We start from the raw sequence: 19,840 nt of genomic DNA on the forward strand, positions 1-19,840 counted from the left end.
GCCCAGGGAGGGGAGGGCCAGCTAGTATGCAGACACAGGGGCCCCAGGACAGGTGGCAGGGGAGGCAGGGTAGGACTAGGAGTCAGGTGCTAGCAGGCTGGCAGAATGGGCACTGAGGGTTGCAAGCAGGGGAGGGGCGTCATCATGTTCCCATTTTGGAAAGACATTCTGGAGTCTGGGTGGAGGAATACCAGGGAGTACTGGGGTAAGTACCTGGCCCAGGGTGAGAGCCCCACCCAGTGGTAGCCTCTTAGCTGGGGCCCCTGTTTGTTCCAAGGGCAGGGCTGGTGAAAGTGGAGTGTCATCTGGTATTTGCAGTTGGCAGCAATCTTGGTGAAAGGGCAGCTGTTCATCTGTCTGAGAGTCACAGAGGCTCCTGGCTTTGGTAGCCTCGCTAGGGATAGACGGAAACACCCAGCTGGCTGAGGCCACGCTAGAGGCAGGCCCACTTAAAGTCTAGCCTGGGGCTCTTTCTGAGCCATCCAATGCCCCCTCTTCCCTGGTTTTTCTTTCCAGAATGTGGGAACAGTGTTGAGAACTGGAGAAAAAAGGGCTGTAGGTCAAGCACCTCCAGGTTGCACAGCCTCTGGCAGCCTCTCCTTCCAGGCCTCAGTCTCTTCTCAGTGAAATGGGCACCTCAGGACCCCTGTGGCACCTTCCTCCTCCTAGTATGTGAGGGATCGTCAGGGTCAATGGTGGAGACCGAGGCCTGACCTCTGTGTCAGAGCGGGAGGCGGTCCTTCCCCACACATCAGAAAACAGCCTTGGAGAGGGAACTGGAGCTGGTCGAGGCCCCGTCCAGGTCAGGACAGGACAGCAGTAAAGCAGTGCTTACGTGCAAAGACTGCACCTGGTGCGAACCCTGTCTTGGCTCAAAAAGTATGTTTTTTAAAGATTTTATTTATTGATTTTAGAGAGGAGAGAAATGAGGGTGGTTGTAGGGAGCGGGAAGCATGAACTCATAGCAGTTGCTTCTTGTATGTGCCTTGACCGAGCAAGCCCAGGGTTTCAAACCAGCAACCTCAGCATTCCAGGTCAATGCTTTACCCACTGCACCACCACGGGTCAGGCAATAAATATTTCTTAAAGACAAGAAAACTTGTCTTAGTTTCATGATCTCTATAATGGGCATGCTTGGACGCTAGTGAGAATTAAATAAAAGGATGTATAGAAAGTGCTTAGCATAGGGACTGGCACTCAATAAGCACTTGATTTAATGGGAGCTGCAGTGATTTTCTCAGACTCAGGCCTCCAAAGCTCAGCTTCTCTGTGGCAGTAGAACCTGACACAGCATACACTCCTTTTTGTTATTCAGCTGACTGGATGCATGCTGGAGTCTCAGGCTGGGCCCCTCCCTCTGCCTTTAACTGTGGACCATCTGATCTGCCACTGTGATTGACACCTGCCTGTTGGGTGGCTAGGGCTGTTTTCTCCCTCTCCCAGCCATATGCAAATGATTTTGGTTCAAGTAATGTGCTAATGGAAATCCTAACACATTAATAAATGTTTAGTGCGAGAGAGAGCATGCATGATCGTAAGTAATTAGACACTCAACGGAGGAGTTCTGTTGGCACAACTGTCTGGCTCCCTTTCTTCCTTTGCCTCTATCATCTCCAAAGAGAGATGCAGAAGGAGGCAGAGGGGAGGGTGTGGGGCAGGGGTCCAGCTCCTGCACTCGTTGTGGCTGGCCTCTGCAGCCACGCCCTTCTTCATCCCTCCAGTGAGGACCTCGGTTGAGCTCTGCCCACTTCACAGGTGCCCTGTAAGGTATCAATATCTACTCACGAGGGTAGTTTCTGACATGCTCCCTTTCTCCTGCTGTCAGGGCTTTGCAGGAAGTGCTTGCTCACTCCCTCCTGAGCAGGTAGAGTGAAGGGTGAATGGAGCAGGCCACAGGGGTGGACAGATCAGGGGCTTCCCACCCAGGGCTAGAGGAGCTCCCTGGGCACCAGCACCTCTGCCCTTCCTCACAGAGCTGCTGTGAGAACTGAGACAACACAGGAAACTCACCTAGCACAGAAAAGGTCCCCAATAAATATCAGCTCTCCCTCCATGGCTTCCCATCACCTACACACCCATGCTCTTGAGCTCAACTCAGATATTGTTGATGTCCAGGGGATGGGACCTTATTAAGTACTTAAATGGAACCCACTGCCTTCAGAAGCTGGAGGGAAGGGAAAGCCTCAGGTTGGGCTGGGGTCTCTATGAGGCTGGGGGAAGGTGGTGGAGGGGGGCCTGGCCTTAGCTGGCAAGTACAACCTACGGGGAGGGGCCCTCTTTGCCATCTTCTTTGGAGCCAGGTATCTTATTTTCTTTTCATGACAGAGCCCAGTTAAATCAATATATCAAAATATATAAATAAACCCTGTTCCCTCTACTCACTCCCATATTGCCATTTCGATTAAATTTTAAGAGAACACAAATGTAATGTTCCTCTTGGATCAAATTAGAAACAGGTGCACTTTTGCATAAGGAAATTAAGTTGCAGACAATATGAAGATTTGCTAAAATGCAGACACTGATGAAAATAAGTAGCCCCTTTATTTGTAATTATTGAGGCAATCTGTTCGCAAAGTGTATATGTTAATGGTCTGACAGATCTGTGGACTCCAGCAGGCTGCCATGAACAACTCAAAGCCGTTCTGAAAGGAACAGATTTTTTCCTTAGAAAATATATATACATTCTCTTCTCCTTCTCCTGGTGCTATTTATAAGGTATGAAATGCCACAAATAAGAATTCTGTCATTACACAAGGCCCCTCCCTAAAATACAAACTTCATCTGGACACACACACATTTGAACAGTTGAACTCTTTCTTTCTTCTGCTGCCGACTCCCTGGTAGCCCAAAGGGAGAGGGTGGTCGCTAGGGTGCCAGTCACAGGCTGGGGCCATCGATAGGTCTCCGGCAGTAGGGGCAGCGAGTGTGTTGAAGCACCAGTAGCTCATAGTCCTCTGAGTGGAACATCTGAGGAGAGATGGCCATGACTCTGGGCAGCAGCCCTAGATGTGCATCAGCCCCAAACCTGGCATAGATTGCAGCCCTCCCAAGGGGAAGTGGCTTGGCAGAGAGTAAGGGTTAGAAAACCAGATCTAGGATACCTTTCTCCAAGGACTGCGAGGAAGCGGGGAAGGGTTTGTGGCCCCTTGTTTTCTAAACGAAGTTCAAATGTGAATCATACTTTCCCGGCCCTCCCAGATCAAAGGCAGGTGCAGAGAGCCCAGGGTCAGGGGCAAGAGCATTCCAGACAGCACGTGGGAGGCAAGCCAGAGGAGGGGGCCAGCTAAATCTTCTCTCCCAATTGGGCCTTGGCTGCTCAGGGATCACTGTGCTCCTCCCAGATGTCTGGCCTCCCCAAGGGGACATTCAGGAAATGGAAAATCAACAGAAAGAAGAAACTGGACACTACACATGAGGTGCAGGCAGTGGCACAGTACCTGGAAGCAGGAGGGGCACATGGTGATGGGTGCCTCAGGCAGGAGTGAGCGGAAGTATTGCCAACGGAGGGGTGGGGGCCAGCGCTTGATGAGGACATCCCGACGGCTCATGGAGCGCAGCACCGACCGACTCACCACCACGGGCACAAACTCTGAGCCACCTTGCTACACAGCGACAATGCAGGGGTGAGCAGGCAGGAAGCAGGGGCATTGGTGCCCTGACTCAGGCACAGTGACATGTTTATGTGGGTCATGATCCCAGAATATTTGGAAGTGGCCAGGAAGGACCCCAGAGACTACCCCTGCCAAGAAGCTCGACAGAACCCTACCAGGTCATGTATCCCCAGTTGGCCATCTCTGGTGACAGAAAGCCCACCACCTATTCTTCCCTGGCAGCTCTGACAGGAAGCAAGTCCTTTCTCACACCAAGCAGTGTATACAGGAGAGACCTAAGATCACCCTCCTGACAGCTTTGCTGGTCTCGGCAGCCCATCATTCACAGAGGCACACTCACCTCAAAGCTCAGCTTTGCTGTGAACGGGTCATCTCCCATGCAGCCCACAGTCTCGTCCAGTCTCAGAGTCTGAGAATCTGAAGGAGTCTGGTCAAGGATAGAACCTGAGGCTGAACAGGAAACAAGTCCCACCCTCCACCCAACATGTTGAGACTCACAGGAGCTCCACCAGGCCTCGTGTGTTTCCCTACAGCTCTGGGGAAGAGCAACAGGGTTGGTGGGACAGGTTTCCAGGTGGAGAAATGGAGGGAACACAGACCTGGGAGCAGAGAGCCCTGATTACACAGACGATGGGACTGAGCCCTAGCGCACAGGTGGAAAAGGGGCTCTGATGGGCTCTCTGCTGTCCCACAGGGACCATATGTCATGGCTCACGTGAGCCTGCCAGCCAGACACACCATGTGACCAGAGGTCTGCAGGCCTGCTGTGTGTGGCTATAGAAATGATGGGCCAGAGAACTGGCAGTTCCTGGAGAAACACTCAGCAGTAGTTGGGTGGTTTGCACGCACTTAAGATGGCCTTGCAGGCCATATATCATGGAGAAGGGATGAGGGCTCCTGCAGATCCCAAGGCTAGCCAGTCTAGGCTGAAGGTCCCCCGGGAGCCACCACCTCCGCCAGGCAGTGGTAGAGGAGCTGATGTGAGGCCAGGGCAGAGGGGCTTCCATGAGAAAAGCCCCCAGACTGCAGGCTGCTGGTGCCTAGTCAGGTGGATGTGGCCCCACACAGCAGCAACAATGCAGCCGAAGCAGATGTGTGAGCACAGGACTGGTGCACGGTCACCGTGGCTCCCTTCCTGAGCTGCCTGGGGTTTCCTCTCTCCTCTGCTTCTCGAAATGTGGTTCATGGGCTAGTGGCACTGGCATTACCTGGAAGCTTGTAGAAATACAGGCTCCCAGCCCACCCAGACCTGCTAAGCCAGTTGCCATGTACTAACAAGGCCCCAGGTGAGGAGGGAACATACAGAAGCCTTCCCTCTGTGTTCAGTGGGACAATGAACACATTCTTGACCACAGGGAGAAGCTGAGATGTGGCCTTTGGCCCAAGTTGTTTCAGCAAGGGAGGACCTGGGGATTCTGGCTGACACGCTTGGAGAAGCATCAACTCTTTCCGAGTGGTTGCAAGGTTGAAGGGTTGCAGGGTCTACACTGCTAATGGAGATGAGCGGTGCTGCCTAAGAATGAGGCCACCCAGGGGACAGCAGAGCCAAAAGGACAGGAGCCAGCCTCCCACCAGCACCGAGTGAGCACCTGGACCTGGCTGAGTTTCCCTCTATGGCTAGGCTTCGCCACACACTTTAGTTGACTTGGCCTCCTTGAGTCATGCTTTCTGCCCCTTGTACATAAAAGTGACCTGACTAGAAGAGTTGGGAATGCCTTATTAGTTATTCCTCAGCTTTGTGGGTCCAGAAGCATGGACAGTGCCTTTTAGGAGACAGGAGTGGGTAGGAGGCCTGCTGGGGGAAAAGGTAAAGGCTAAGGTGCTGTTTCCTCTCCCACATGCCACTTCTAAACCTATGAGCGCGCACTGTCCCATCCTGCACCTACCTGCACCTGGGCCAGCTCTCTGCCCATTTTTGGCCTGTCCTTGCACCATGTCAGCCTCTCCAATAGTTACGTGATTGCCTGCTATACCCTTGCCCTACATGGCCCAGCAATCCTCCAAGGCCCTCTTGTCTCCTCACACCCAGGTCCTGTGCTTGGCTGGCATGCACAGGGGTCCAACCTGGTGCCCAGGATACTGTTGCTTGTGATCTCTTGACATCTGTTCTCACGCTTGTGTCTTGGCACCTCTAGGTCAATGAGGGAGACGGCTTCTTCATCAGTGATCCCTTTCTCTAGGTAGAACTCAACCAGGTGCAGCACCTCTGGAGGACACAGGGCATGGGGGGGTTCTGGGAAGATGGCAACCTGGGGGCAGCTAGGGACTAGATGCTCTCCCCAGGCAGCATGAGAGGAGCGGGAGGATCAGAGTTCCTTTCCGGCCCTGGCCAGTTGGCTCAGTGGGAGAGCATCAGTCCGGCGTGTGGATGTCCCAGGTTCAATTCCCGGTCAGGGCACACAGAAGAAGCAGCCATCTGCTTCTCCACCCACCCCTCTCTTCCCCTCCTGCAGCCAGGGCTTGATTAGAGCGAGTTGGCCCTGGGCACTGAGGATGGCTCCATGGCCTCTGCCTCAGGTGCTAGAAAATGGCTCCAGTTACAGCAGAGCAAGGGCCCCAGAAGGGCAGAGCATCGCCCCCTAGTGGGCTTGTTGGGTGGATTCCAGTTTGGGGTGCATGTAGGAGTCTGTCTCTGCCTCCCCTCACTAAATAAAATAAATAAATAAAAAAGAGTTCCACCTGACCAGGAGGTGGCACAGTGAATAGAGCATCAGACTGGGATGCAGAAAACCCAGGTTCAAGACCCCAAGGTCGCCAGCTTGAGTGTGGGCTCATCTGGTTTGAGCAAAAATTCACCATCTTGGACCCAAGGTCGCTGGCTCAAGCAAGGGGTTACTCAGTCTGCTGAAGGCCTGTGGTCAGGGCACATATGAGAAAGCAATCAACGCACAACTAAGGTGTCGCAATGCGCAATGAAAAACTAATGATTGATGCTTCTCATCTCTCCGTTCCTGTCTGTCTGTCCCTGTCTATTCCTCACTCTGACTCTCTCTCTCTGTCTCTGTAAAAAATAAATAAATAAATAAATAAATAAAGAGTTCCTTCCCCACCCAGTGGCAGGCTTCTCTGAAATGAAGCAGACAAGCAGAAGTAGCAGAGCCACCTCTCCAGCCTACTGAATGTCGGGGCAGGGCTGGGTTGGAGGTGTGCCCATGTGGATGGGGGTGAGAACTGGGAGCCTTTAGCCCCGCCTTTTTCCTCTAGTAGCTGGATGGGCTTCTCCCTGAGGGAAGAGGCAAGGTCTCTGCCCAGCTAATGAAAAGGGGCTTCTGATCCTATATCACATAGAATTAGTTGGAACTTGAGAGTCCAACTCAGCCTCCCAGACCAAATGACCAGGGCTCTATTCTGGAGTGTCTCTATTCCTGAGGCATTTACATTATAGAAAATCTCACATGAGGTTCTGATGAATGGGTGTTTCAGGTTTGAGCAGCACTGTGGGTCCTGTCCTTGGGAACCCTAAATGACTGTGCATCAGGCCGGGTGGGTTTCACCTGGTTCCCAATCTACAAATCAGGACACATGTGGCCAACAAACAGTGGAGTGAGCCCAGCTATCCACTGGTGCCCCATCTGCATGCACTGGACTCACCATAGGAAGAGGCAGAGAAGACGAAGGGCTGGCGGCAATTGATGCAAACGTTGCCCAGGTTGTTTAGCAATGGATTGTTGGTGGAACAGCGGTAGCACAAAGGCACCAGCTCCTGCAGAAATATAAGCACCACAGACTGGGGCCAGGCTGCCAAGAGGAAAGGCCACCTGGGTGGGTGGGGAGGTGGCACTGGACCTGGGGCTCTGTGTTGTGAAGCAGAGTAAGGGTGTAAGCCCCAAACCCTTGTCACTTGGGGCCTGGACACCTCCTTCACAGGCAGGGCTCCTAAGTTCTGTGCTCCTGGCAGGAATGACAATAACCTTGGCCACATTTACTGGCCACTTACCATGCTCCAGGTACTGTGCTAAGCACATCACCTGCACTGGCTCATTTATCCTCACAGCCACTACGGGAAAGCTATTATGCATGCCCTCATTTGATAGAGGAAGAAACCGAGGCTCAGAAACATTGAAACATAGCTAGAAAATGGTGGGGCTAGGATCTGAAGTCATGTCTGTCTGATGTCAAGTCTGCTATGAGTTTGAAGGAGGGGATTATAAAGAGACAGTAGCTAGTTGGGTTGGAGGAAAGAGGGCTGGGTATAGACTGGGCTGAAGATACAAGGGTTGGGTTTACTGAAGAGCAATAAGGAAGGTGGGTTACGGCAGGGGTTCCTAGGATGAGGTAAAGGCAGAGCCATCTGGGCATGGAGGTGAGAAGGGAGGCTGGGGCAGAGCAGCATGGGCTGTTGCAGCAGAATCAGAACCTTGGGAAGACGAGGAAGAAAAGGGCAGGGCTGTGGGATTCCAGGGAGCTGAGGGCTGCAGCTGGAGCACAACGAGCTGAGTGGAGAACAGAGGAGGCAGAGACGAAGGGGCAGAAGGAGTTGCCAAGCCAGAGCTTAGGCAGGGGAAGGGGCACAGATTCCCAAGAGCAGAGCATGGCAGCCATCTTTCAAATGGCCAGGCAAGAGAGTGTCAGGAGACATCAAAATATGTTGCAGAGGAGGAGGAGCCTGAGGGGGTTGTGTCCTCACCTCGTTATCATGGAACGGCTTGGCGCGGATAGTTATGCTGCCCAGCTCAATGGACTTCTGGAACCTGGCAGGGATCCGCAGGCCCCGCAGCTTTTCATAGGCATCTCGGGCCAGTTTGTAGGCACCCAGGGCCTTGCTTTGCTTGGCCAGAGTGAAGAGTGTGATCCTGCGATGACAGGGTTAAGGACAGCAAAGGCTACACAGGGGCCCAAGAGTTGGCACCACCTACCCTGAGTGAGCCCAGTGCTAGAATACAGCTCGTGCTGGTGCCAGAAGGGCAAAGGCAAGAGCCTGAGGAGTACTTTATTCTTTCGTAGGATGTGAATATATTTCTCAGATATCAAGGCCCAGGGATTTTTTCAGAGATTAAGACAGTGAAGTTTCCATTAATATTTTAATCTTGCATAGGTTCTCTGGGCCTGCTGATGGCTCATCTTGTACTCTGACCAGGACAAAATGGCTCTCCCTACCTTGTTCAGACTGCCAGCCAAACCCTCCTGCTCTAGCCCTGCCAGGTGCAGCCTGGCCCCAGACTCCCTGGGTAGTCGCCCTCAGGTACAGAGGCCACTGGGTGCAGAGCTTACAGAGGCCACTGGGTGCAGAGCTTACAGAGGCCACTGGGTGCAGAGCTTACAGAGGCCACTGGGTGCAGAGCTTACAGAGGCCACTGGGTGCAGAGCATTTCTCTCTGCCCAGAATGTCCCAAGGGCCACGGTGATTTCTGAGTGGCAGCTTCTCCTGCTGAGTCCTTCCTCTGAGCTCCTCAGTCTGAGGCTGACAAGACCTTGTGTTCAATTTCAGGTCACCTCAAATGTTGGTTATGCCCAGGCCCAGCCTGCCCTTCCTCCCCACTGCACCTGTGAACGCCCTTCCCCATTTCCCCCTGGCAAGCCTCAGCTAACCGCTGATGCCCCAGTCCCATCCCTTCCCGACTGCCCTGTCCCTGGGGTTCGTGCTCCCACACTCCAGCAGGTATATGGAAGTGACTTTCCTTGCCTGTGTCCCACTGTGACTCCTCAAAGTCTTGGACTGTGTCAGGAGCCATTCTCAGGTCCCCAGTGGACAGTACAGGGTGAAATTTAGGGCAGGGGTTCAACCAAACATTGCTGACTTGAATGGAATTGCTGGAAAGGTTGGGTGCAGGTGCTGAGACCCCAGCAAGTGTGGCCTTGGCCGCTCATTTGCAGGGGTTTCAGTCAATGATGGCACCAGCTGATTTGGTGGGGTTTCTTCTGAAATGTGACTGATGGGTCTAGACCCCTTTAGAAATACCTGGTTAGTACCTCTGAGCCCTCTCGTGGGAGGGCTTTCTCCTTGCAGAAGGAAGGCCCACTGGGGACAGGGAAGGAGCTGAGAGAATAGTGCGATTTAGAACAGGGGATAATAATGACCTTTATGACTTTCTGGACCTTAAAGATTTTAGTCATTTCCTGGTAGTTTCTGGCAGCAGAGACCCTCTGCCTCTCCTCTGCTTACAGCCCACTCTGTGGGTTGCACCATCCAGAGAAGGAAGGAAGCTCTCAGGCCATTGCCTTTCCAGCCTGGTTCCCCAGGGCAGACTTTAGTTCCTTCTGCACACAATTTCTGCTCATTTCACTCCATGCCTTTCCATGTGCTGTATACTTCCCTGAAACATCTACTGTACTGTTATCTCTGGTTATCTTGGTCTGTAGGATGGATGTTACCTCCAGGCAGCTTTCTTTGCCCAAGCCCCCAGCCTTAGCTGCCTTACCCCCTTGGAAGCAGCACTGAACCAGACCCTGACATTTGTTACCTCCCCCACTAGACAGCAGCTTTGTTGCCTACTGCCTGGGAAGGTGCTTGGGGCACAAGAGGTGTCTATCCACCTGGGCTGAAGAAATGCCTCCCACTGGCTTCCCTGGGGAAGTGTCCAAGATTCTCAAACCAAAGGCCTGGTGCTTCCTATATTTCAATCACGTCACCATCTGTGGATTCCGGGAGGGCTTGAAGAGTGTGTTGGCTGAAGACCCAGTGCTGGGTCTAGCACAGAGAGCCCAGAAAACTAATCTTCTCTTGGCACTAGCCCCTCAACCTCCCTGGCTGAGTCTCTTCTACTGCAAACAGCAGCGGCAGGGCAAGCTCTCTGTCTTCCCTGAGGGCTGCTGGAGAGAGGGAAGCTTCTGCCAGCAAAGTGCTCTAAAAAGAACTTCACAGGGCCATTAGACAAAAGGGGTGGGACAGAGGGTGGGGGTAAGAGAGAAGATACACTTTAGAGATGCCCACAGGGGTGTCCTTGGACAGGTTGTGCAGCAGGAATCTGGAGATGTTGAAGAGGGTTTCAGGACGATGGGAACTGAATGGCTCTTCCTGCAGTGAGAAAAGCAAACAGGGATTGAATTCCTCAACTGAGCTGCTGCTGGGCCAGGCTGAAAGGCAGATGCCAATAATTCTAAGATACTTCAGTAAATAGCACCTACTGTGTGTCAGGGACTTCACAGCCACTGTTTTATGTGTCTTTTTTGTGTGTGACAGAGATAGAGAGAGGGACAGAGAGAGACAGACAGACAGGAAGGGAGAGAGATGAGAAGCATCAATTTTTCGTTGCAGCATCTTAGTTTTTCAGTGATTGCTTTCTCATATGTGCCTGACTAGGGGCTACAGCAGAGTGAGTGGTCCCTTGCTCTAGCCAGCAACCTTGGGCTCAGGCCGCCAGTGATCTTGGGCTTCAAGTCAGCGACCTTTGGGCGCAAGCCAGCAACCATGGGGTCATGTCTATGATCCCACACTCAAGCCACCGACCCTGCACTCAAGTTGGATGAGCCTGCGTTCAAGCTGGTGACCTTAGGGCTTTGAACCGGGGTTCTCTGTGTCCCAGTCTGACACTCTACTGCGCCACTGCCTGGTCAGGCTTATGTGTCTTTTTTTTTTTTAAAGAGAGACAGAGAGAGAGAGAGAGAGACAGACAGACAGACAGAAAGAAAGTGTCTTATGTGGTCTTTAATACAGTCTTGTGAGAAATGCATTTTCATCCTCACTATACTGCTGAGCAAACCAAGATGATCTGCCCAGGTCACCCAGCTAGAAAGGAGTATAGTTGGGATTCAAACCCAAGATCTTATTCCAAAGCTCAAGCATGTCTTTCCTCCACATGGCACTGCTTGTGGGGTTGGTAAATGATTCCATTTCCCTGAGCTAGAGTTGTCTCCAATTAACTCTAATAGGGAAGACCTTTATGCAATTTAGGACATGACCACACTATAAACCTGTCTTTAAAGGGAGGTAGTTAACCATTTATAGCATGAAATCGCATGCCTCTTCTCTGGTCTACACCAGTGACTTGCCCATTCAACACCCACCAAGTGAGTACATGCAGTGGGGTCCCTCAACTGCTCATCCCTGTGCCCCAGCACCTGGCACAGCTCCTAAAAGACGAAGCTCTCAACACACATTAACTGAATAAACAGGTCTTCTGTACCTAGATGCTACCAGAAGCTCAGCACAACAAACCATTGGGAATTTTCAATTAGGAAGGATCCATAAAAGGTTAAGAATAACCTGTTTTGAAGGAATGTGGCACCGTGTGTATACACTGAGACTTTTAAAAGATGAAAATACTTAAATCAGGCCAGCTACCCCTCCCCACTCAAGTGCTTAAATGGTAATAAACTCACATTTCCTTAAAGGTCTTGCTAGACCACTGTCATCATGGAGCTACCAGGACTTAGACCCTAATTGGTCTAAATGCACTAGAACTCACTTTATACTACACTTCAGTTCAGAGCTCAGCATTCTCTCCTCAGTTCTCACTTAAATGTCTATAGCCTCTGTTAGTTCCAAGAACCCAAGAAAACCTGAGACTGCATCCTTTTCTGTGTGAGAGCCAGAGAGAAGCCTGCCTCTGGTTACATTGCTATAGGAGTGGAAGCTAAGAAATGTCCCAGAAAGAAGGGATTGAGGGGAGTTCTTCAGGATTAGCACCTCTCCTCCGGGAAAGAAGCCATATGTCAGGAAAGGTCTGCTGCTTCCCTTTCCAGTCTGTTCTGAATCAGAGCTGCTACCCTAGGACCTGATGCCAAACCCTAAAATACCACCTACCTTCAGGCTTTTGTACATGCTCTGACCTCTGCTAGGAATGCTCTTCCTCCTCTTCATGTGTCCCATTCTCACTTAGCTCCCTCCTCTTGACTTAGGGTTTAGGGGTCAACTTCTCCAGTAAGTATTCTTAGTCCTCTAAGCATTTCCCTTGAGGGAACTGTACTGCAACTGATTGTTACTAGACTATGAACTTCTCAGAGGCAGGGTCAATGTCTTGTACACTACTGTGTCCTGAGGCCTCAGAACAGGGACTGTTACACAGCAGGAATTTGTTGAATGAAAGAATGGTCCAATGAAGAAGCCTCATCTGGCCTGACCAGGTGGTGGCGCAGTGGATAGAGCGTCAGACTGGGATGTGGAGGACCCAGGTTCAAAACCCCAAGGTGGCTGGCTTCAGCGTGGGCTCATCTGGTTTGAGCAAGGCTCACCAGCTTAAGCCCGGGGTTGCTGACTTGAGCAAGGGGTCACTGTCTGCTGTAGCCCCCCAGTCAAGGCACATATGAGAGAGCAATCAATGAACAACTAAGGTGCTGCAACAAAGAATTGATGCTTCTCATCTCTCTCCCTTCTTGTCTGTCTGTCCCTATCTGTCCCTCTCTCTGTCTCTGTCACAAAAAAAAAAGAAAAAGAAAAAAAAAAGCCTCATCTGGAATGAATAACCAAGGTCCCCAGCTGGTATGACACTGCCACAAGCTCACAGGTGTACATACTGTATTTCTTGCTCCATAAGACGCACTTTCCCCCCCCAAAAAAAGTGGAGGGGAAAATGCCCCTGCATCTTATAGAGCAAAAAATATGGTATTCTATTAAATATTTTAACACACCTTTCGGTTCAGAATATTTTCTTTCTCATTTTCCTCCTTAAAACCCTAGGTATGTCTTATGGTCAGGTGCGTCTTATGAAGCAAAAAAGATGGTATGTCCTGCACATAGGCCCCCTCCTGATTCCATGTCCTGAGGTGAAGAGGAAGAAGAGAAAGAGCTAGGCTCTAAAGTGGCTCACGCAAACTGATATGGACCTAGGGCCTTGACTTTTGAGCCTAAGTTGAGTTTGGGGTCTTTGGGGGAGGTTGGCTTCTTTCCAGGTGAGCACCTGATAGAGATGAAGGGCCCCGAAGGGACTACAAGGACAGATGACGTCCCTTGAGACCACTGCCCTGATATGGGAAGAGATGATATGCAGGCCTGATGGCTGACTCAGGCAGAGTCTATCAGAGGGGTCTTTCTTACCAGCCTTTCCCCAGAGGCAAATAATATGCTGAGAGCTCAATATAAACAAGGGGCAAAGAGGTGCCCAGGTGGAAAGCAGGCCCTCAGAGATGGTCACAACACTGTGAAATGCTCAGCCTGGGAGAGCAGGCTGATGGAAAACTCTTCTGAAGCCTCTGCACTGGGCAGCGAGACAGCTAACACCATCTAGGGTCACAAGTGCTTTTCTAATATTAACTCATTTAATCCTCAAAACAACCCTATCAAGTAGATACTATTATTACCCCCTTCTTTTATAGTAAAGGAAGCAGAAACACAGAGGAAAGTAAACAACTTGCCCAAGGTCACACAGTAGAGCTGGAATGTGAGGTCTAAGTTAGAGGGAGGCAGGAAAAGGCTAAGAGACAGGCTCTGGAGCTAGCCTGTCTAGGTTCAAGTCCTGGCTTTCTTATTTACTAGCTATGGGAATTTTTCTGTCTAGCACTGCAGTTTCCTCATCTGTAAAATGGGGATGATAGTACTTATCTCACAGTATGATTGAAAGGCTTTGAATTAGTTGATACAATGAAGCCCTCAGCACATTCCTTATATTGTATGAAGTACTCAATAAATGTTGTCTATTGATATTATACTCCAGGCTGATTAGCACAGGATAAGCTAATATTGTGGGAGCTTAAGCAACATTTGTTGAGTAACTGAGGACACACAAAATGAAGAAATTGATGACAACCTATCACCAGTTTCCCATTGTCAGGAGGTAGATTTAAAATGGCTTAAGCAAAAGAATCAGGGAGTAACTAAAAATAACTATTTGGGTCTCTGGAAATCAAGCCAACCCTCATGTTTTATGGAGAAGGAAACTGAGGATCAGAAAGAGGAAGTAAATTGCTCAAGGTCACACAGAAAGTCAGTTGCAGGGCTAGAGAGGGACCTCCGGCCTTTGGTGAGAGCTAGGTCTTCACCTATCTAGGAGAGAAGAGTCCCATGGAATGTCTATCCCTGACCATTTTATATAGTCCTTTGTATAGCTAACCTAGAATCTGAGTCACCCAAACCTGAAGAAAGCAAGTAGAAAGGCCCAATCTAGCTCTGGCTTACTAATTCAGAAGCCCACTGCTTCTTATGTGTCAAACAAGTAGCCAATCATGGAAAATCAAGGTTCCAAACTATGTCTCTCAGGAGGAGAGCAGGATTTCTCAGCAGGTCACTCTATCCAGTGGGTTTACTAAAGACATATCCATTGCCCCTAATTCAGTAGTAGGCAGTAGGCAGTGCTCTGACTCAGACACCCATCTCCTGGCGCCTTACCGTGTACCGATGAATGGTGTGGTAGCCATGGTACATCTCAGCTAAGTGCTGGAAGTAGTGGAACTTGCTGAGCATCGCATCCTTCTGGGCAGGATCTGGGGTGTGCAGTGGGAGGGGAGAAGGGCAAGAGGGAAAAGATGTGTCAAGCCATGTCTAGAAGGAAGGGCTAAGCAATGGCACTGTTGCCAGTGTCAGTTCTCCCCTGACACCAGGCCTATGCCAGGAAAAGTGGCAAAGAGGTGCAGTGAATGGTAAAGGTGCTCTGTTTACGAGGTGGGGCCATCCCAAGACAGTTAAAGTCTCAGCTTGGCAGAGCACATGGCCAGGAAAAGTCTGAGTATGTTTCTTGTAGGTCCTCCCAGATCCTACACCATACTCTGGGTCATTCTACTGGGAAAGCACCAGCTGGGGCAAGAAGAGGGTGATCACTGGCACCCAGACACACTCGAGGAGGGTGGGCAGGCATCAACTTTATTCATGCTCACCTCAAGCCTCTTCCCACCATGCCATTCCATATCAAAATCACAGACCACTGGCCAAAACAGAAGAATGTCACCCTATATCTGGACTTGACAGTTATCAAACTATAACCATGGATTCTGGGGAGACTCACAGCAGCCTCAGGAAGAAAGCAAGACAAGATTACCCCACACTACAGACAGGGATGTAGAGCTGAGGGAGGAACTATGACTTGTTACAAGTCACCTAACTGCCTCCAATTCCAGTGCTTTCTAATTTCTGCATGCTGGCCTCAGTCTAGTAAAGAACATCTCCCTGTCTCCACAACTATCAGAACTCTCTTCATGCATCATGGGAAGTCTTGTGAAAGAAAGCAACACTGAAACTATTTTCCTGCCTGGGATAAGTGAGAATCTGGAGTGTGTTATTGTAAAGTGATCTCTTTTCCATCTTTTCATTTAATTAAAAAAATTTTATTTAAACCAGAGCTCATCCAGGTCTAGTTATGGGTTCCCAGGTTGCAGGAGAGAAACATGTTCTGAATTAGCAACACAGGGCAGGACCTCCCATCTGCAACCCCAGGATGGTCCTCATACAGTTTTTAAGCTTATGGGCAAACTGGAAAAAGATGACACACCAGATTATGCCATTGCAAGATAGGGTTATGGACAATACACCCAATAAACAAGCCTAGGGCTTTAATTAAAACGTCCCAGCTCTTTTGATGTTTATCTTGGTGCCAGAGCAGAGCTGGGGAAAACAAGTGGCCTGGCTGGTGTTTACTTACCTTGAGCTATATCGAGACACTGCATGGACAGCATCCAGTAATAATAGGCAGCATCATTAAATCTGCTTTCTTCCACAGCGTTGTCTGTGAGTTGCTCCAACACTCTGACCGCTTCCTTCTGCCGCCCGGCCTTGTGGAAGGCTGGAGGGGCACAAAAGCACATGCAATTCAGGGAGTTGGAGGGAATTCTGCAGGGCTTGCAAGGGGCTGCTGAGAAGTAGGACATTCATCAGAGCCATCTGCAGCACTTCGTTGCTGGGATGAGCTTCTCAGGCCGAAGGCTATAAATAACTGAGGCTATATTCCTGAGAAAAACTACAGTGAGATATGCTCCCTTTTGGCTGGGAAAAGGCAACTGACTTTGGAAAGGCATGACAGCAAGAAAAATGTGAGGGGCCAAAGTGCAGGGCAAAGTCTGAGGATGAAACTGTTGTTCTTGTCAGTGAAGTTTCGCCCCACCTCACTCCAGGGCAAAGCCTTGCGACTCCTGAGGTGGCACTAACAGGACCTGACACTTGAATGGGCTTGATGGTTTAAAAAGTGCTTTTGTTGCTGATTACCTCATAGGTCATGACAACATAAAGTCTTAGGTAGATTTTTTTTTAATGGGCTATGCAAGTGGAGGTAAAGTGGCATGCCCAAGGTCACAGAACTGAGCCCAACTCAAGTCCTCAGTCAATCTTCAACTGAGTGTTTTTTTATGACAACCTTAAAAAAACTGGCAACATAACAGTTGTGAAATAAGAAAAAAAAATCTCTCAATGGTTCCCATCTCCATTTAAGAGAAATTTCCTGTCCCTATGTGCCAAGCCCTTGGAATACTGGGGCTGCCAGAGAAGCACTTCTAGTTTCTCTGTGGGCACGCAGACAATCCAAATCCTCAGCTTTAGAGAAGGAAAAGCTCTGGCCTTTGTTCCATTCTCATCCCCAATCTCGCATCTGAGTACCACGTTACTATGGCAATGGATTCTTGGAAGGGCAGACACAGACAGATGGATAGGTTGATATGTTTTGCCTAAACATGCAGATACATTAACAACTGGGTTCTCTGGAAATGCTGAAGCAGCAGAGAACATGCTGTCTTTCAAAGGGGGCTTTAAGCTGAGGAGCTCCAACAGGGAGACATTTGTTCCAAAATGTGTCTGGAGGTGGCAACCATATAGACATGTAAATGAGACGCTATGGAATATGACACACCCAACTTCAATGAGAAGACTTCTTAAAGAGGCAGCAAAACCTAGCAGAAGTATCAGGTTCCCCAGCCAGACTGATCCTGGTCCAATTTGGGCTTTGCCACTCTCTGGTTTTGTGACTTTTTAGTGCACAGTTAGTCTCTGTGTCTCTGTACGGCTGCTGCCAAAATTCAAGGTTATGTAGTTAAGTGCCCAGCCAGTGGAAATGCCAAGGAGCAGAGGATACCCCATTTATCTGAACCAGAAACAGAACCCAAGTTTCTATTCATGGTAAAGTGGCAGGTGAGACTGTGCTAGACACTGTGGGAGCCCTCTCATTTTGTCTTCGTCCCTTTGGCTCGAATTCCTTCTCTAACACTTGCTGTGAGGTGTTAGGCAAATCCTTTACCTCTTTCAACTTCAGTTTTCTCATCTACAAAATGGCATCTACATCATAGGGCTGCTTTGAGGATTAAATGGTAAGCTGCATCTGAGTGTGTGGTGCTTTGCTCAGAGAAGAGATAGGATCTTCCCAAGAACCCAGGTATGTCTCACTCCAAAGCCCATGTTCTTTCCACTGCTCCACAGTCTTTTACCACATGCCCACATAACGTCATTCATTTGGGGGCCTACAGTAGGAGGGGCGTGGCAGTCTTCCTGAAAGGTGTGTCTGGGCAGTGCCTTCTCCTGCCCCTTCTGCAAGGTGCCAGTCTGTGTAGCCTACCTTTCTGGGATTCCTCAAAACGATCATTCTCTGCTAGCCACTGAGCATAAGGCATGTAGATGTCCTCTTTAAACTCAGGATGCTTCTCTCCTAGAGCAAAGGCCTGAAGGAAGGAAGAAATATAGTAGTAATAAAGTAGCCCCCGCAGCCCCCATGAAAACATGGCACTTGGCTGAATCCATTAGGGCTGTCATATTTTGCCAGCCTGACAACTCAGAGGGGGAAAGTACCTTCCCCCCATTACCCCCAGAAACGCAAAAACAAATCAGCTCTTTGAAAACAAAAGGCAATTAACAGCAATATGCAAGCGACTGGTTTCAAACACAACAGTCTGTTTCTGGACCACAGAAGCAGCAAAGAATAGGAAACGTTTTATTTTGAGGGTTTGCGTGGGCTCCTGCAGCGCTGCAAACAGATTTCTTTTAATTGCAGGTGACACCTAAGGAAACAGAATTGACATTATCATCATTCTGCATATTAGCTGTCAAAGATGATGTTGGATTGGTGGTGTACGGGACCCAGTGCCTGCTTTATCTAAGTCCCAGAACCACCTGTCAGGCCAGAAGAATCAGAAATGAGTCATGGGGGACAGTATGTGGCAATGGGGAGAAAGTCTGCCTGATACACAGCCAGGACTGAGTGGTTCCAAGATGTTCTAAGTTATGCTGCTTGAAAAATCTGATAAATTTATCTTGAGAAGCCATTATTATCTCTGTCCCTGGCTCCACCATTTCCCATCAGTGACCATGTCACTTTACCAAATGGAGCCACTCAAGAGGACAGACAGGAGTCAGACAACTCATACTCAGGGAAGGCCTACATTCTGGCTCTGTAAACTAGACCATAGTAGTCAGGTGAGGTACGGTAAGGACCAAGGGTGCAGCCTCTAATCATTTTGGGGATAGATTTTAATCCAGGCCTCAGGCAGCCAAGGATCTGCAGATGAATTCAGGCCACAGAGAGGGCAGCACATCACTGCTTCTGTATCCTCACCTGAGTCATCTTTCCTGCTGGCCTGGCTGATTCTTCTCACCTGCTCTCATGTGAGAAGCCTAGGTCTCAAAGTAGGGCCAGGTAGGAAAGAAGGAGGAGCTGACCTCTGAAATAGCTCTGCATCTGGAAAGTATGGGTGACCTTTTCTGCCACCCAGATGTTCTTAAATGTCATACAGATGTGTTTCCCTGTCAGACATAAGTCAGACAGTGGTGCTAGTCAGAGGCAGCTCAGACCAATAGCAAGCAATGGGAACTGTTAAGTTAACTCTCACATCCCCAGTCCCTATCATGGAGCTGGCATAGAGCCAGATGTCCACAAAGATGCTGTGAATAAATCAACAAATAGAAAGCTTTTAAAAAATACTCTGGCTTGGAGAATTCAAGGTTAAGTCTCCTGACTGTGAGGCTAATGTTCATTCTCACAATGAGGGCAGCTGCTCTCTATCCAAACCCCAGAAAGCCCCCTGTGGTCCAGGGCTCAGACAAGACTCCTTAACCCATGAAGTGTGCTCTACACTCACCTCATCCCAATGCTGGGTCTCCACGTGCAGCTGAACCAAGGACTTCAGGTCACCAATCTTCAGGTAGGTCTCAGCAGCATAGCCAGGGTTATCCAGCTTCTTGAAATAGCGAGCGCACATCAGCAGGGGCTCCCGCTCAGCCTTGTCCAGCTTGCGGGCGATGTCAATTAACCTGGAGAGCCAAGTACATAGGGAGGAGAGGGACTCCTGTGAAAGGAGTCTGACAGAAGAAAGCAGTACAAGCTTTTGGGTCTTCTTGAGGGCAGGTTCTGTATCAATTCATGTTGATGATCCAATGCTTAATACAGTGCCACAGCCCCTTGCTTGAGGGAGGTTATTAAATGAGTGAATACACACTTCAGAAACAGTGC

At 49.8% G+C, this 19,840-nt stretch overlaps 1 protein-coding gene across 3 annotated transcripts in view; it reads right to left on the minus strand.

The window, feature by feature from the left end:
• Positions 1-2,524: 2,524 nt before the first annotated feature.
• IFT122 (intraflagellar transport 122) overlaps positions 2,525-19,840 on the minus strand; it is an 80,613-nt gene continuing 63,297 nt past the window's right edge. For all 3 annotated transcript variants that reach the window (XM_066244492.1, XM_066244490.1, XM_066244491.1), the window contains 11 exons: positions 19,470-19,641; positions 17,954-18,056; positions 16,058-16,198; positions 14,812-14,906; positions 10,466-10,566; positions 8,239-8,404; positions 7,203-7,314; positions 5,692-5,817; positions 3,952-4,028; positions 3,438-3,602; positions 2,525-2,967 (listed from right to left, as the gene is read on the minus strand). In XM_066244492.1, coding sequence (XP_066100589.1) covers positions 2,878-2,967; positions 3,438-3,602; positions 3,952-4,028; positions 5,692-5,817; positions 7,203-7,314; positions 8,239-8,404; positions 10,466-10,566; positions 14,812-14,906; positions 16,058-16,198; positions 17,954-18,056; positions 19,470-19,641 — 1,348 coding nt within the window. In that variant the 3' untranslated portion in view covers positions 2,525-2,877. The remainder of the gene's footprint in view (positions 2,968-3,437; positions 3,603-3,951; positions 4,029-5,691; positions 5,818-7,202; positions 7,315-8,238; positions 8,405-10,465; positions 10,567-14,811; positions 14,907-16,057; positions 16,199-17,953; positions 18,057-19,469; positions 19,642-19,840) is intronic.

This window comes from Saccopteryx bilineata, chromosome 10 (genome assembly GCF_036850765.1).
Source record: "Saccopteryx bilineata isolate mSacBil1 chromosome 10, mSacBil1_pri_phased_curated, whole genome shotgun sequence".
Lineage (NCBI taxonomy): Eukaryota > Metazoa > Chordata > Mammalia > Chiroptera > Emballonuridae > Saccopteryx > Saccopteryx bilineata.